Raw genomic sequence first — 17,524 nt, forward strand, 5'->3', positions numbered from 1 at the left:
TGGGAATGGGGGAGTGAGTAATATCATGTGAAAGTTGGTGAGTTTGGTGAGATTGAGTCGCTAAGTTGACGTTTTAGCCACATTTTGACCATATCCTACCGTTGACCCTAGCCTAACATTACAAGCCGATAAAGCCCTATTGATTTCCTCGGTAAGTGTCTTGCATTAGTGGAGATTGAGCGGCGAAAAGCATTATGGTGTTCGATTGACATTCATCTCATTATTATTTGAGCATTTGACATTAGAAGACGTGAACGAACATATTGAGTTGACCTCTCTCTCTTTCGGGACATATTTCAAACACGGGGGATTTTGATCGGGAATGTGTTGCAAAAGGCCATTTAGTCAATCTAATTATTTTTTTGGTTTCATATGATGATTGACTTGGATTCGGAAATTTTTGTAGGTTGAGACATGTAACTAACACTTGGCATTGTTGCTAAACTTTGTGATCACCATTCGTTTTTAGTGTAACTTCTTTGGTGTGTTTATTTTATTGTCTAGTCTTTTGTGTTGCTTGAGGACAAGCAACGGTTTAAGTTTGGGGGTTTGATAAGTGAGATTCATTCACACTTATCTATGACTCTTAGATAAGAATCGAAGCTTGTTCTTAATGTTTTTGATATTATTTTGTACTTTTTATTGCATTTTCAGGTTTGAGAGAATATGAGAAGGTTGTGGTGCGAAAACGGGCTGAATCGGAGCTAAATCGAGCAAGTTATGGTCATTTGAAGTCAAGTCAACAAAAGTCAACGACGGTCAATGGAGTCAACGTTTCTCGAGAGGCGCGCCGCGCCTAAAACATGGCGCGCCGCGCCCTGGTGCCAAAATTTACACCGAGAGCTCGAGCGGGCAACGCGCAAGAGAGGCGCGGCGCGCCTTCATAAATTCTCGGGTGGCGCGCCGCGCCGTTGTGTGGCGCACCGCGCCTTCAGAAAATTCACGAGTGGCGCACCGCGCCGTTATGTGGAGCACCGCGCCAGTTGCTTTTTCAGCACTTTTTGGAGCTCGTCTTTTAGATCATTTTTGGCCCTTGGATCTCATCCAAGGGTCCTTATTTGCTCCGAAAACATCTCTTGAACCCTCATATACACTTGTTCAAGTGGGAAAAGAAAATGCTTTAGAAGAGAACACTTTTGTTTTGGTTTTTGAAACTTTAGAGAGAGAAAGTGAGAGAGAGAAAGCTAGGGTTTGACACCCATTTTGCTCTTGAGCTTGGGAGTGAAGAAGAAGAGGGAGAAGTGACAACCTCCATCATCCTCATCACCTCCATTTGTTCACTCTAAACTCTATCTCTTTTATTTATTGTTTTTTACTTATTTACTCCACTTTTTGCTTGTTGAACATATTTTAAGCTTTCAAGTATTCTATTTGGGTTTTGTTGATTACCTTTGTCATTTGAGCATTGTGATAAGTTTATTGTTTTATCTAAGTGGAATATTGAAGTAGTGCTTGAGTTTTATGATATATTTATTTGGTTGTTGAGATTAGCATTCAATGTCTTGTTTCTTTATTGTTTTGCTTCTTTTACTTATTTCAATTTTACTTTGTTTATTCTTAATCATGAGTAGCTAAGTAGATTTGGGGTGCGATGTAGTTGAGTAGTTGAGTTGGTTGGTCAAACATTTGGATTAGATTGGTGCTTCATGGTTGGGTTGAGAGTGGAATTCTATGGGTATGGGGCGTGTGTTAGCGCTGATTAGAGTAGCTACCTAGTTAGTGAATCTTAGACGAGTTTAGACACCGAGAGGTAATAAACGAGTGAGCTCTACCCGTCCCATCATTAACCTTCCTAGAGCTATAGAAAGACTAGGGGGTAGATGTAGTTGTTTGAAATCCCGGGCTAAATGCGGTTTTGTGCTTTAATAGAACCCAAACCGAGAGGTGTAATTTCGACACATAGCTAGATTCCTAAAGACTCGAGAGAGATTAGTGAATGTTATAGGAGGGATTGAGACTAAGTTTTAACACTCTAAACCCGAGCTTAGAATCGTATCTTGACCGACCGACTCGATGAAATAACAAAATCGTACCCCTTCCTTTTAACTTGTGTTTAAATAGTGCTTTCACTTTTATTTACATTTCATCTTGTTCACAAAACAATCAAAAAACCCCCATTTTTCATTTTCCATAACTCGAAAAAGAAAGCTAGTGAGTTCGCTTCGAAAATAGTCTAGAGTCCTTGTGGGATCGATATCCGTGCTTTTGCACTCTATTACTTGACGACACGTTCGCTTGCGTCGTGTGAGATTTCTCTAGTTGAGAAAATTCTCCATCAATCTGCACCAAGTCACGAACACAAACAAAGAAACGCACAAATACCGCAAGCAAGCAGAAAGAAAACTAAAAAAGAATCTAACGATGCCCTTACTCTGCGATGGTCCTGAGTATGCACTCAAGGAAGAAGATGATGATCCACCAAAAAAGGAAGGACCTGACATCCACCCGACGTCTCTCCAAAAGTTGTATCTAAGAACCGGCCAGCCTCTAGATCAGCCTCGGACCGAGTAGACAAGAAAGATGCGAAGCTCGTAGTAAAGCGCATCCTTCCCGTCCTCTCAATCAAACCAAAGGGCATGTTTGACGCAACATTCAAATTGCTCATTCCATTCGAACTGGATCATTATAAACGGGCTATTCAAACGCGCCATACAAGCGAGATAAATGAAATGGCGTTCGAAGGATACATGAAAAATGACAATTCAAACGGAAAATTAACAAATGGACGTTCGGTAACTGTCATTTAAATCGGACATTAAATAAAGTGGCGTTCTGTCGTACAAACATTATTGCAAAGCATTTAATTAATTTATTGAATATTTTAGTAGTATTTATTATTTACTTAAGATAAATAAAATTTTATATGTTTTCTTAGTAAAAAAAATTGACATTATTAAAGACCAAAATCATTCTATTTCATAAATAAGAAAATGTTTGATCCTCTGCCCTCGTGGTCCAACTAGCATTCCGCAGTAAATTACTGGCATCACACTTTTTTTGCATCTATGGATGACCAGACAAACTTATCAACCTAAACTAATCATAAAATTTGACTATAGTTTCACACTTGAAAGCCTAAATAGAGTAAGGAAAAAATAATCTAGTGAATATATGAATAAAAATTGAAAATACACCCATATGAAGATTAACAGCACCAACAAAAACCCGAATATGAATCATAATAATATAACTCATATCACAAACCTCCAAGCATCATTGTATCCATATAATAAGAGGTAAAGAGGGCTGAGGAGAACCATTATCCAACCTAAGATTTTGTTCATTTTAATATCAATCAAACTAAGCTATTTATTGAAAATCATGATAATCGACTTTACGTTATTAATTAACCGATTATTAATGACAATTCATTACATACTCCAATTGAAAATCATAAATCTAACCTCTGTCATGAAGCCAAGAGTAGTTACTTTAGACAGCTACGTGCCAGGCGAACGCGCATCACCTGCAACCAAGCCAGACCATAAGTAATTGGGCTAGGTGAGCCCAACGACTGGTAGCCCCGAGTATTTCCCCGTGTAAAACCATCGCGCAGCAAAGGGAAATGGAATTCGCCATCGCTCCCTCCATATGAACCTTTTTGGACAATAATGTCCACAGACAGAAACACATCGCTCGTTAATGTCACGCGGATACCAAATCCGGTTTATTTCAATTTATTCAGCAACTAGTAACTCCTTGTTGGCGTTGGCCTACTCCGTCTCTGCATTTCGCGACGCCGGCCATATATTTGCTGAGATATTCGGATCGGAGAGCTCCGGAAACGCTAGGAAGAGCGCGACCCGAGGGAGGCGCGAGACGGAGGGGCAGAGGAAGGCCGCGACGGTGGAAAACTTTCTCTTGTGTAGTCTTCTGGAGAGAGAGAGAGAGAGAGAGAGAGAGAGAGAGAGAGAGAGAGAGATCTGATGGTGCTATTCACGTTTAGAATTTTAATAAACAAGGAAAAATCGGAAGCAAATTTTTGATGTAATTGTCACATCATCAAAATTGGCTATGTAAACAAAAATCTCTAAACGTTGACTAGTACGTTTGCAATTTTAACGTTTCATGTGGCTTAGTTTGTGTAATTTTTCACGGAGAAACTCAAAGGAATTCAAACCGAAAGATGTTGACCATGATCAAATTCTTATATGAATTCGTAGTGTGATTGCTGAGAGGAGTCAAGCACGCAAATAATTGGCTGAAAATTCTACAGGAACGGTGGGGAGCTTGGGAGCAGGTGGCGCTGTTCTGCACGTCTTTCCTGCTAATGTGCTGATGTGCTTAAAATATCGGTCGACACTGCGTTTAGAGATGGTGTTGCAGCAGTGGGTGTGGTGGCTTGGAGATGCTAATCCATCGATTTGATCTGGCAGGGTAGGGTGGAAGTGAAAGCTTCATCGGCGATTGAAGCGGAATTACAAGGATTGCTCTTGGCTGTTCTAGTTGACAGATTCAGGAACGTCAAAAGAGCATATTTTGTGGGTTAAATTGGACTGTTATGAATAGCTTGAACAAAAACCAGTGTAGTTTAGATTGAAAATTATTCCCTTTATTTTCCAACATTTTGCATTTAGTTTCTGCTTTTGATTATATTTATTTCAGATGGATTAACAGGAAATTATGGCTCATAGGATATGTCAATGGGCCTTAATCTCTGGAGTTTCGGGTTCTGTTTCTAATAGAGAACTCCGGTCCCTTGTTCGGGACAGTTTTGGCGTTGCGCCGACTTGAGTGAAAAACAATATCAGTTTCCCAGAAAAAAAAAAACATTAGTTCTTGAATCTGCTCTAGTAAGGTTATATATGATACTTAATCATGGATGCTGATTAATCATTGACTAACATTAATCATAGTTCTCGAGTTGATTCACACAAGCTTGAGTGATTAGGTCTTTAGTTTTTTATTCGATGGATATTCAAGAACTTTAGACTTTAGTTATTGACTTTGTCTTAAAATTAATCCGTTTTTGTTCCATGGTTTGTGTCAATTGGGGTGAAGTGTGACGCTAAAATAAGTCTAACCTTGATTAGGGTACGAGGGAAATATGAGTGATGGATTAAATATGAGGGATTAAACTATAGAAGAAATCTTTTGTGTCGTTTGGTAGGAAAGAAGGAAAGCAAAAATGAGGGATTAGAAGAGATTCAACTTCCATGGGCTCCACCAAAATCCAAATTTGATTAAATATTTTGTTTTCTAAATTCTTTAAGAGACGTGTAAGAAAAAAAATATTCAATAGGGTAAATATGAAGAAAAAATATATATAATTTTGGGCTGAAAATATAAACTTTTATGGTAAAAGTTTAATTTTTTTTTTTTTTTTTTAATTTAAAGGTAAAAATTTAATTTTTTTTAAGAGTTGAGGATAGATTTTAATTTTTAAAAGTTCAGGAGGGGGGATTGACACACCCTATGCCTAAGCTCGCTCCTTAAGTACGGTGTTGAGATCTACCTACTTATTTATTTGATGTGTTTATTTTGTTCGCACAATGCATGCAAAAAAACGAACCGTGTGTATCGAAATATATACAACAAAGATATATGATATTATGTTGTAAAGAACCTCAACATACATTAGCAGCTGGGTTAATACTGCCTGGCGTATTAACTTGCACTGGCCGAAAGTTTGATCATATTAAAAAGTAAACAAATAAAAAAGGAGGCATAAAATAAACAAATAAAATGTTATTATACTAACGTGGTGACTGGTGAGACCAAGTTACAAGGAATCAGGTTCAAATGGAACCTCGCAGTCGTTCTGAACAGGTCAAAGCAGTTTTCTTTTACAGTTTCTACACAGAACTAGAAGATGTTTCTTGGTTCAAGACTGCTTTCAGCTTTCATAAAGAATAACATCACGAGAGAACAAGAGTTTGTGGTGATCTTTCTCCGTCCTGTGGGAATATAATGCGGGAGAGTAAGCTACTAGTAATAACTGCGAGCTTCTTTCTCATACGGTTGTATTAGTTTCTTTGGAGGGAGCTACATGATCTGCCAAGTCACGGCCCTTGGTTTCGAGTGGAAAGAGAAGCACGCAGATTCCTGAAAGAAAAACAACGATCTCAAATAGAATAACCGCCGTGGTCTGATGACAGCCGTGAATCAGTCCGATTGCCACGAGAGGACATGTCATTCCTCCGATTCTTCCCACCGAGCTCGCAAGTCCAACGCCTGATGTTCTCACTGAGGTCGGGTATATCTGAAAACTCAAACAGTGAGTCGGCCATTTCAGGGATGATCTTTCTGTGCATACCCAGACGACCCTTTTATTGCAATTTTGTTTATGTTCTTCATAGCTGAGGAATCGCTCAGCAAGAAACAAAATTTCATATGAAGATTTTGAAGTCTGAGTTTTTCCAAGAAAGAGATGAATTCATTATAAAATATTGGACTTGATAAATATATTTCATCAGCATTCAGGTGTAATAAACCATAGGGCAGACCCTACGAAAAAATGGCCAACGAATAAAGCATAGATTGACTTTTTTTTTTTTTTTTTTTTTTTTTTTTTTTTTACAAAGAGAAATTTTATCCATGACAGTAGGATGATATGCGTATGGTTACATACCTCGGGGGCATAAATGTAAATGATTGTAAATGTTGCTGTGATACACGTGCGAGCTCCGAATAGAAGGCCTGTAGTGAAATTCTGAGGTTGCTGGATGAGTAACGGGAAAAGAAACACGCAACAGACGAAAAACATGGTCGACATCGAACGTTTGCGTCCCAGTCTGTCCACCGTGAAAGCAGCTATGAGGAGGCCAGGCAATTCTTCAAAAGTACACAATTCGTCAACAATAGTTGGTGAAACCTAATAACTTGGAACACAGAAACTGAGAATTTATTAGTACCATGAAGATGGCTTACCCGCGAAACTCGTGATGAAGATATCTCGATATATGATTCCATGTGGCTTTTCGGACTTCAATTCGCTCGGCGTACATTTATCATTGCCATTGCTCAACTGAGAGGTCAACAACACAAGGCCATAGTAGGAGAAGGCATTTCCGAAGAAGACAAACCAGAGAAGCAATGTGGAGCGACGTAAATTCGGGGAAAGAAGAACCATTATGGATGAGACACCACCCACATCGTTAGAATTCGTTGAGTTCAAACTCCCTTCTTCATTTAGGTTTGGCGATGAGGAAAGCAAATGGGCATCTTCTTCCGATGGAGGATTCTTCTCGTGGAGTTCGATTTGGTTGTCGGTAACGAGAGTGCCCGGAGGGAGTTTTGTTCGGTTAAGGCGAGCTATTTTCTCTAAAATAGCGAGCGCTTCGGTTGTTCTCCCTTTAGAGCATAAAAATCGAGGAGACTCGGGTGCGACCCAATAGAAGACGAGGAGAAGGGACGAGGGAATTGAAGAAAACGCAAGAAGCCATCTCCATCCCAGCGTTGGCATAATGAACTGCATCGACCACAAAATTTATTCGAGATCGAAGCTTAAAAGAGATGGAAAACACGTAACGTAGAGTAACATGATGAAACAAATCTGAGAATGCAACTACATTAAGTTTTTATCTTTTTTAGAAGAGACAGAATATTATAAATTATGAAAGTATTGCAGCATAAAGTGCGATGGAACAGTCCTGAGCTAAGTCAGTCACCGACAGAAGAATAACTCAAAACATTACGATAAACCAAAAGCCAGAGAACGTTACGTTTCTGCGATTGATCCTCTCAAGAGTAAGTCTCGGTAAAACTTTGGACTACTCGAAGATGGGTCTATATCTTTGGCCCCAAGTTCCAATTTCAGAAGCAATATTTCCATTTCGGTTTCTTAGGATCTCATCGAGCGTGGCTAGAAAAAACAGTGTTCTATTTCTTCATCTGCCTTTCTGCATAAAATGCACAAATTTGGTCTTAAATTTATGTGGGGCTGTCACTAAAGTACCTATCTTTCCCAGGGATGATAGCCATTCGAAAATCTAAACTATTTTTGGAGCTTTAGCCTTCCAAATTCTCTCGAAAAACTGGCTCATTATTGGATTTTGATGCTCCTTAACCCAAAAAATTTGTTCTTCTAGCGTTCTTTTAATAGGGACACACCAACCCGTCAAACCTTGCAACTCAAGGAAACTACAGTGGATTCAGCTAGAAAACTCAAACCCCAGACCACCGGAAAGGAGACCCTGAGATTGATCACTCATCAAAAAGTTGAGTTATGCATCGTTTCGGCACATAAAGGCTTAGGAGGTTCCAGTTACTTTAGAATGCAGATTCAAAAGATTGAAAAATTCAGTTGCAAAGTATTTATGAATAAATAAAAGGAAACATAACGAATGAGTAATGATAAGGTAATCAGAGTCATACCCAAGCAAGTGAGGCCTCAAAAATTGTTCCAATAGTCCAAAAGGCCGAAAAAACAACCATCCAAGTACCTCTATTAGGAGCCGGAATGAATTCCAGAAACCAAGACGAGAGTACCGGACCACCACCCAACCCAACACCAACCAAACAACGAAAAATGAGAAGCGAAGTGTAGTTCGGGGAAAGCGCACTCATGAATCCTGCCCCAGCTGTCACCATGGCTGTCATCAGGAATCCTTTCCTGAAAGAGAAACAAATGAATAATCAAGACTCGAGCGAGAAAAGAACCAGCGACACTTGGTGAATATCTGGTTCTTCAAATGATAACAAGAGCAGGTAGTCAAATTACAGAAACATATTCCTTACATAATAACTGAACAAGCTGGACTTTTCAACTCATTCAAGAAATCTTTATACAGAAAAAACAACAAATGAAAAAGGTCCAACGTATATTGGAAAAGAAGTATATGGGTTGTCATATTTACACGTATATCTGCTAAAGCCTAACGCTCGAGGGAAACAAATACAGGGTAGACCAAGGAATGCACTATATACCAGAATTTGTAGCATCAGTGCTAAGACATGGATCGCAAATCAAGGTGTAATACAGATGTGCTAACTTTAGAAATTTCAAGTTTTGTTTATGTAATATCACATTCCCAGCAACACTATTACGAGCTTTGTTTGTTAAAGTGGCACACTAAATCTGGCAAGAATACATTAATTCCGATCATCTCATGAACTAGGATGAAATAAGGAATGAGAACCCGTTTTCTAGGAACTGTTGAGCAATCGGAAATGGAAAACTGGGTGAGGATCAAATATTCTCAGTCATAATAATTACTAGGGAAAGTAACTTCCTGGTTAAGCTATAAAAAACAAACACAACGCTGTTAAGCGATAAAATCAAATAAATAATAAATAGATAAAAAAAAAAAACCCAAATCTGGTCAATGACATTGACCGACCTTCGACCGTATTTATCAGAGACAATGCCCCAAGTGTATGCCCCGACGAGCATTCCGGCGAAGACGACGCTGGCGATGAGGCTCTGCTGATGAGAGGAGATAGACCAAGCCGTGCGAAGGGCGGGGCCCACAAACGAAAGGAGCATCATCTCCATGGCCTCCGATATCCAGGCCATGCCCGCGTACCCGAGCACGAGGACGTGGAAGTACCCGAACCCCATTTCCACAAGAGCCTCGTCCACTGTGTATGTTTTGCCTTCATCTTCGCTTGGCATCTAAATATGTATACCAAGCCCAACCACCCAATACCTTGAAAAAATATCAACACTAATAATAATCAGCATTTCGGGAATCTTCAATTCACGATAGCAAAAAAAAACCCAAGATTGATTTTGCACGAGCCCGAGGAACGAGTTTGAAAACTGAACCTAGTAATTAAAGAGATGTGAAAGATCTGCAAGGAGGAGAGAAATCTAAATGGAGACCTAGATTGCAATTTGGTACCGCATTCGTTGAATCATCATAGTTAGAATGAAAATGATGTCGGATTCATGTTTGACCATGATGGACGGTCCGGCCAGAAGCAGTTCCTCGAGATAAACAGAATGAAATGGGGTTTGTTAGAGAACGAACCTTGTTGAAAACGATGACTGCTTCTCGCTGTTGTTGTTCCTCAGAGATTTGGTTATGGTAGTTTCTAGTTAAAACTTGAAAGTCCGTTTATTTTTTCGGTTGTTTTTCACGGTAAGTTTCCCAATCAAATTTCCCAAACAAACTCTCTCTCTCTCTCTCTCTCTCCTATTTGTCAAAGTCATCTAATGCTGCTTTTGACTTTTTAAATCATTTTCACGTTCGTCTTTCTTTTTCATTCGTTGGGTGCTCAGACATATAAAAAACGAGATTGAATGTCCAACCTAACCCAAAAGACGCATCATAATAGTTTGTGAATCATCGTGTTTTTGGCATTTTTTGCTGCCACATCATCCAGAGGTATTTTTTTTCTCATCTTCGGTTTGTTTTCCTCGTTTTTCTTTTATCCTTCTCTCGATGTGACTTTGACTATTATGGAGAGAACGCCCAAGAGAGGAAGCGAAAAGGGAAGGGGAAAGGAAATGAGTAAATGTATAGCAAGCAATTTATTCAATATTCATTTTCTATGGATATTTGTAAGATAGTTAGCCACGTCAACTGAAGTTAGACGACAACTAAGCATTGTGTTAGACTGTTAAGATAGTTAAAAGCCAGTGATTTGGTGCGATGACATTTCTATGTATCAAGTTCGCACCAAACACATAGAAATGGACGCGCATAGGACATGATTTTGAGAAAAAAGATAGAAATCAAATATGTTTAAACTCATGCATAGACAACATATGCATTGACAAAAAGGCACACAGTCAACGAATTCGTAAAGTTAAAAGAGAAGATTTAAGTGGATGAATCTCCATTCTTAAAAAGAAGTGTTGATTCATCCTCAATTGATACTTATTTGTTCGAGACCAAATTAGAAATTATTTGATCCACACCCAGAGAGTGATCACGAAGCCCGGAAGTATAAGCCCGTGTAAGACATCGAGCTCGACTTTGATTAATTGTCAGCTCGGTATCTCGAAACAACATTCGGTCGAGCTCACTTCGATGAATCAAATCTCGCGAGCTCACATTGGCCCGCTCAATGACGCATTCAACCGTTTACCCGAAGACCCAGACAAGACAAATCGACCGAAGCACGAACCCCTCAACTGTCCCTTCAAGACCGGGTCAAATGTGAAATGTTGCCCCGAGGAGAGCAGCGAGGTCCGATTACGAAGCAATACGTGTAGTTGAAGACTCGAAGCTACCCTATTGTCTTCTACAGCTATGAATACGAGATCAAAGAGCATATTTTCACACGTTACATTCAGCCTAAAACCTCTTGCGATTATTGTGTTCTCAAGCTCGCTATTTACAGCTTTCAATTGTTATTTTTATTGTTCATCGCCATTTAGTTCAATAAAAAGGCCAAGAGCCATATTTTGCCCATTTATTTTACGTTATTTCTATTATTGTCTTTTGATCATTATTTCGGATCAAATTTAATCTCATGACGGAATTCTTATGCATATCTCTATAAATCCAAAGCGACTTTTTTTTTTCATCCCAAATTAGTCGAGACTGCTTTGAGATAATTTTTTTATGTCAATAGTTTGGTGCCGTCTGTGCGAATCCTGTCAGATTTCCTTACGCAAAAAGTTTAAATCCATTTCACCAATCACTTCCTCCACTTGATCTCCTTAGATCCCCATGGTATCCACATCACCATCAATCCCTGCATCACACTTGGAGATGATCCCCAAGCTGAAATTTATGTTATAGGTCCTCACCGAGAGAGCTGCTCACCAGGATTAGTCTTAGAATAGTGTGAGGTCTCAAGGATCTTGTCTAAGTGTGATAGACTTGAATCACTTTTTGATGCGAGTAGGCTCTCTTCGGCAAGCTCGAATCTTTATATTGTTGAAACTATTAAGCCACGAAAGAATTTTCCGTCGGTTGTTTGTTTGGATATCTTCGAAGTCGAAATGACTCCTACCCCTAACAGAGTTGAAACCCAAACTAATCTCCCACCTCTTTCTAGAGAAATTTCGCAGCACATGTAAGCACTAATGAGTCTGGCCGGCCTCTTTCTCTGGTTTATCAACCTTGTCGAGGGTGTACGAGCTCAAAAGAGCCCGCATCTCGCAAAACGGGACTTCCTGGATCTCAAGTCTGAGCTCACAGTAGAATCGAGCTAGAGGCATCTATAACCCGTATTGACCATATTCTTTGGAACGCTAGGGAAATGACCCCGCTCAAGCTTGCGACCAGGCTCCACTTTTATCTCGTTACAATCATGATGGTCACTTTGCTGCAATGCTCTATGGCCGAAAGAGCGGTCGAGCTGTAGGCTGTAAGCTCATGGGTGCAGAATGCCACTAGCGCAACCTTGGAAACTGATCGACTCATCGAAACAACTCGTAGAACCCCATTCATTGAATATATAAACCAATGTTTAAAATTTCGGGGTATTTCGGGGAAATTGCGTGGAAATTTAGTTATTTTTGGGATTCCGGCACAAAAATGAACATTTGTCGTTTCGCGTATTTTTTTCGTCGGCTTTCTCAAGAATTTCGACTGTGCCCACATTATTTCCACGTTGTCTGTGCAAAATCAACAATATTTCCGTCATTTCTTGGGAATTTCGCCGAAATTCCCATATTATTCCCACTGTTTTGTGCCGACAGTTTGAGTTAGTGATGAAATCGAATCGTTTTAATTTTTTTGGAAAAATCTTGCTGAATGAGTTTGTGGTTCACGTATCTTTTTCTTAATTTATTTTTTAATAGAATCCAAATTTATTTGATATTTGAGACTTAGATTTCAAAGTAGAATGTGTTTTGAACTTATTATTGAGTCAACCTACTATTGAGTCTTTTTATCTATGTTGAACTTAATATGTGTTTTGAATTTATCTTTGTTTTTTAACCTATTAAGTGTTTTAGACCTTTTGTTTATGTTTTTTTTTTTTTTTTTTTTATGTTATGTGAAATTATTATGTGTGTTGGAGACTTGAATTTGGAGTTTAAACTTATTATGTGTGTATTTAAAACTAATTTATTTGTTATATTAATAATTATGCAACATTATTTCCGTCGGCATTTCCGAGTTTTATCGAAATTTCCGTCGGCACCGCAATTTCCGTCGACATTTTTTTAAGCAAATTTTCACATTTTTTCTGTCGCAATTCCCATCGACCACCGCAATTTCCGTTTTTTGAGACCATCGGCACGAAATCGGCCGTCGGCATTTCAATCCTTGATATAAACAACATTCGGATTAGAGATGTGGGTAAGCTCAGACTTCCCTTCCATAAGGGAAAAACATACCCGAAAACACATATGACCGCTTTCCACGTTGTCGTCGAAAGAGCTCATCTGAACAATGTAAAAAAAAAATGCCGGTTATTGTCGTCTCTTCGCTGAATATCTCTTTGGGCCAGGCCCTAGAGTAGAGTGGTTCTCAAATTTGGAAGAAAACTCGGTCGACAATTTTGATCAGCTATCGAAAGTGTTCTTTGGAGCATTACTCCATATTTGTGGAGATAAGTGCTTTGGATGCCGATCTTTGGTCGCTTTTGCAAGGGGACCAAGAGTCATTGAGGACGCTTATGACGCCCTAGCTTCAAGGGTGTCATGCCCAAAATCAGTGGCATAACCAACGCGGGAGAAATCATGGCCCTGGAAAAGCATGGTGTCACAAATCCCAATTCAACGAGGAATTGATCATAAACCAGCCCGTCATGATCGGTGATGCAATTCATCAGGTTACAAATTAGGCTACTATCAAATCAGCCCGTCATGGAAATTATCGTGATTCACTAATGCAAAAATAAGAATCCTAAACAATTTAGATTCTATGTATACATACGAACAACAAATCTAGTTTATATTTTAATTAAACATTTGTTGAACTACTATAAAAAATCAACAATAATAAATAAATAGAAAGATTTAGAATAACTCACATGCAATACCACTATATGAATTTCCACGCCGGTTGACAGTATTCAAGATCTTCAGGATCCTCGTGTTCTTAGTTGCGGATCAACACCAAGTCTTCCGTGCCGCTCTCCGGATGAACAAGGACCAAGGCGTGGGCCAACTTTTTTGTCACATAATTACTCCGACAAGGTTTCAGAATAATTTTCACTCTTCTGGGAAGTGTAGTGGATGAATCCTCTCAAACCAGGATAGAGGAATTACGATCAAACACAGGGGGGAAGGATGCACGTTTTCCAAGAGAGGCAAAGTGCTATCTTAGATGTTTTTCCCTCTACCTAGGTCCCCATATGTATAGCTTTCCAACTTGCTATGTTTATGTTAGACCAAAATAATCACTTTCGGTTTGATCTTATTCTAGTTAATATGAGATAGTTATTCAATGAATAGAACAAATCAAATATCTCCAAGATATTCTAATAAATAAAATATTCAGATCATATCTAATATTTATTTACTTCTCATATTAAAATATATCATTCGGGTAACTTAAAATTATAGAATATCTTCTATATATTCTCATTAAATAATATCACTATAATATATACTATTCTATAAATAGAATAATAGGTAATATCTTCATGATAATATATCTCATAAATAATTATCATATTAAATACTCACGAAATCATATCATATTTAATATATAATATCTATTTCCTATTTGAGAAAAGCTTCGATCCTATTAAACTTTGATTAAAAAAAATCCAAGGCCCATGTACTAAGTGTATACGCCTACCACAAGCCTCGTAGGCTGATTTAAATGCTCTCTAAAAGCTCATTTAAATCCAGGTGATACCTGTTAATAAATTTTTCCTTACAACTTCTTTTTTACATAACCGAAGAGTGTTCAAATTTCATATTTACTACAAGAGTATCCTTGTCCATCTTGTTGGAGCTGAATAAGGGAGCTCAATAAGGGACGATGGACCTAATAACTCAAAGCTACAAGAACACGAGCGAGAGCGTAGACACTATTACCTCCCTTCTTTCGTTTTCGAAAAATCTTGATGATATTCGACTAAAATCCCAAGACTGAACCTGTCTAAGTTGTCACAATTATATTTACTTGATCCTTTAGATATAGTGTCCATTGATATAACTAGTACGTATATGTTGTCAATAGTGCCTACACGAAGAGTAGTAGTCTCTATTTATGTACATTTGATGTAATAAAGTCTCACGAAGACTCTTGCTTGTAACTGCTGAATAATTAATAAAAGTTGAAATGTTCATTCATTCTTCCTTGTCTGTTTGAAGCTTTATGATAATCTACAGTTTTTTAGTACTTAAACAAACCTAACAACAAATGAAGAGTCAAATATAGATTTGCATGAACAAACTCTTCACGGTCTGCTTAAAACAGTATATTTGCAATCTAAGGATCAAAGGCTATTGATCTCAATATGATTGTTAGGAGAATCTATGATGTCTGGTTATGGGACATAGAGATTTGGAGACTCTATAGTTCTTCCTAGGTATCTTCTGAAGATACTGAATTGACCAGTGCACTTCTAGAGACAGAATAAGAACAAACCATTTAACCTCTTATGTCTCGAAGTCACTATGTATGAATTGCATCGTGCTTACCTCAATCTTGAAATGAGACATGTCATTTCATAGCTTACGTACTCTCATTTGAGAAAGTCAGAGTTCTAGATTCACTATAAGATATAAACAAGACCTATTGGTGAAGTACTAAGTTATGAAGATGTCATGAGTAACTTTGTGGAGATTTCATAGATATGGAATTCATGTACAAGATTGCTGAAATGCAGTGTATATCACATAATGCTTTGTTCCTTGGAATGTGAATAAATGAACTGGCCAGTGTCCAAATTGAGTCATGACTCTTTTGGATGAATCAATGTGACTTGTTAGCTCCTCGTCAATACATTGCTTCTAACTTATTCACAAGCGACAAAGGAGTTGAGGAAATAACAGCTAGAAGGATAAAATGGTAATTTTGTAAATCCCATCTAGTTGATGATATTCAAGAAGGGTAAACATAGATAATATTCAATGGATCCACTCATTACAATTAAGTAGAATTCTTGAGTAGAAAATATATTCATTTGAACCGAGAGATTTAAGTGTCAACTCTTTAGTGGAGTCAGTTGACATTAAGCTAGAACTTGGAAAAGGTTTGTGAACTTTTGAGTCCAAGTATGCTAGCTCAAGCTTTGTTCATTTGGATCCATGAGATTAGTTAAATTAGAAGCTAAGCCGAAACAAGAACTAGACAAGTTTTACGAAAATTGTCTAAAGGGTAATTTTGTCCTTTTGGACATGGGATGGTATGAATGTCAATAAATAAGTTTTTTGACATTGTCACATATGACAATGGATTCAAGTCACACGGCCACATTTGAGAAATTGGGCCTTGAGGATTGAATTTCATTTCATGGAATTTTATGAAAATTCTTAATGGGCTTTTCTTATGTTGTAATGAACGAATAAAGAAACATTTAGAAGCCTACAAAACGTCCAAACAAAGAGGAGAAAGAGGAATTATTTTGTGCATTGATGTATGAAGATACTTGCCAAAAGAAAAAGAGGAAACAAATTTCCTCTAGAAGGAAATCAATTTGGGCGGCCAAGGCAAGAGAGAGACAATCAAAAGAGGAAACAAATTTACTTCTAGAAGCAAGGAGTTGGACTTCCATGAGGTAGGAAAAGATGAAATAAGACTTGCTCATGAATATGTGATATTTCTATAGAAATAGGAAACTACCTTTTAAAGGTAAACCTCATCTTATAAATACCATGCTTAATAGCAATCCAGTGCTCGGGTCCAGGGTTGAATTGAAAACGGTTAACTACGCCAACTGCAAAGCAGATATCTAGCCTAGTGCAAAGCATAGCATACATGAAACTTCCTACGGCTAAGGCGTAAGGAATTTTTCTCATGTCCTCAATCTCTTGTGCAGTCTTGGGAGACTGGTCCTTAGAGAGGGAGACTCCATGCCTAAAGGGTGTTTGGCCCTTCTTGGAGTCTTGCATCGAGAAGGGATCCATCACCTTATCAATATAAGATGCTTGAGAGAGCGACAAAGTCCGGTTCTTCCGATCTCGAAAGATTTGGATCCCCAGAATGTACGCGGCTTCTCCTAGATCCTTCATATCGAATTGCTTTGCTAGCCAGATCTTAACCTCAGATTACTTACCTACATCATTACCTATGAGTAATATATCATTGACATATAATACCAGAAACACAACTTTTCCTTCATGTATTAACTTGTAAACACATGGCTCATCTATTGACTGCTCAAAGCCGAAGCTCTTCACAGTTTCATCGAATCTAATATTCCATGACCTAGATGCTTGATTTAATCCATAAATGGACTTAAGCAACTCACAAATCTTAGTCTCTTGACCTTCTTCCACAAAACCGTCTGGTTGAGCCATATAAATGCGCTCGTCAAGATTTCCATTCACGAAGGCAGTCTTGACGTCTATTTGCCAGATCTCATGATCGAGAGCTGCAGCTATGGATAGAAGTATGCGGATGGATTTAAGCATCGCGACTGGCGAGAAGGTTCCTTCATAGTCAATCCCTTCTTTTTGGGTGTAACCCTTAGCCACTAGTCATGCTTTGAACGTCTCGATGTTCCCATCCGGACCCTTTTTCTTCTTGTATATCTACTTACACCCTACGGGTTTAAT

The 17,524-nt window shown here is 38.4% G+C and overlaps 1 protein-coding gene across 2 annotated transcripts; it reads right to left on the reverse strand.

The window, feature by feature from the left end:
- Positions 1-5,673: 5,673 nt before the first annotated feature.
- Positions 5,674-10,193, reverse strand: NIAP (Major facilitator superfamily protein). Of its 2 annotated transcripts, none has more exons than XM_089609874.1 (6): positions 9,915-10,193; positions 9,282-9,590; positions 8,317-8,554; positions 6,871-7,411; positions 6,572-6,774; positions 5,674-6,202 (listed from the first exon to the last, which is right to left on the reverse strand). In XM_089609874.1, exons 2-6 carry the CDS (start codon positions 9,554-9,556, stop codon positions 5,954-5,956), a joined length of 1,506 nt encoding a protein of 501 aa, XP_089466000.1. In that variant the 5' UTR covers positions 9,557-9,590; positions 9,915-10,193; the 3' UTR covers positions 5,674-5,953. The 2 variants fall into 2 exon arrangements, with proteins under 2 accessions (XP_089466000.1, XP_089466002.1); XM_089609876.1 differs by lacking the exon at positions 9,915-10,193 and adding an exon at positions 9,767-9,789.
- Between the last annotated feature and the right edge of the window lie 7,331 nt (positions 10,194-17,524).

The sequence above is a fragment of the Urtica dioica genome, chromosome 3 (assembly GCF_054948205.1).
Source record: "Urtica dioica subsp. dioica isolate 48M chromosome 3, U.dioica_male_clone48M_v1_H2, whole genome shotgun sequence".
Lineage (NCBI taxonomy): Eukaryota > Viridiplantae > Streptophyta > Magnoliopsida > Rosales > Urticaceae > Urtica > Urtica dioica.

What these genes read in the sequence shown, in the direction of transcription:
- NIAP (XM_089609874.1), bottom strand. Translation starts at nt 9,556, where the DNA reads ATGCCAAGCGAAGATGAAGGCAAAACATACACAGTGGACGAGGCTCTT. An exon ending in TCTGATAAATACGGTCGAAG is followed by an intron (nt 8,555 to 9,281) that starts GTCGGTCAATGT and finishes TTTCTCTTTCAG; the next exon opens with GAAAGGATTCCTGATGACAG. An exon ending in TTGAGGCCTCACTTGCTTGG is followed by an intron (nt 7,412 to 8,316) that starts GTATGACTCTGA and finishes TGGTCGATGCAG; the next exon opens with TTCATTATGCCAACGCTGGG.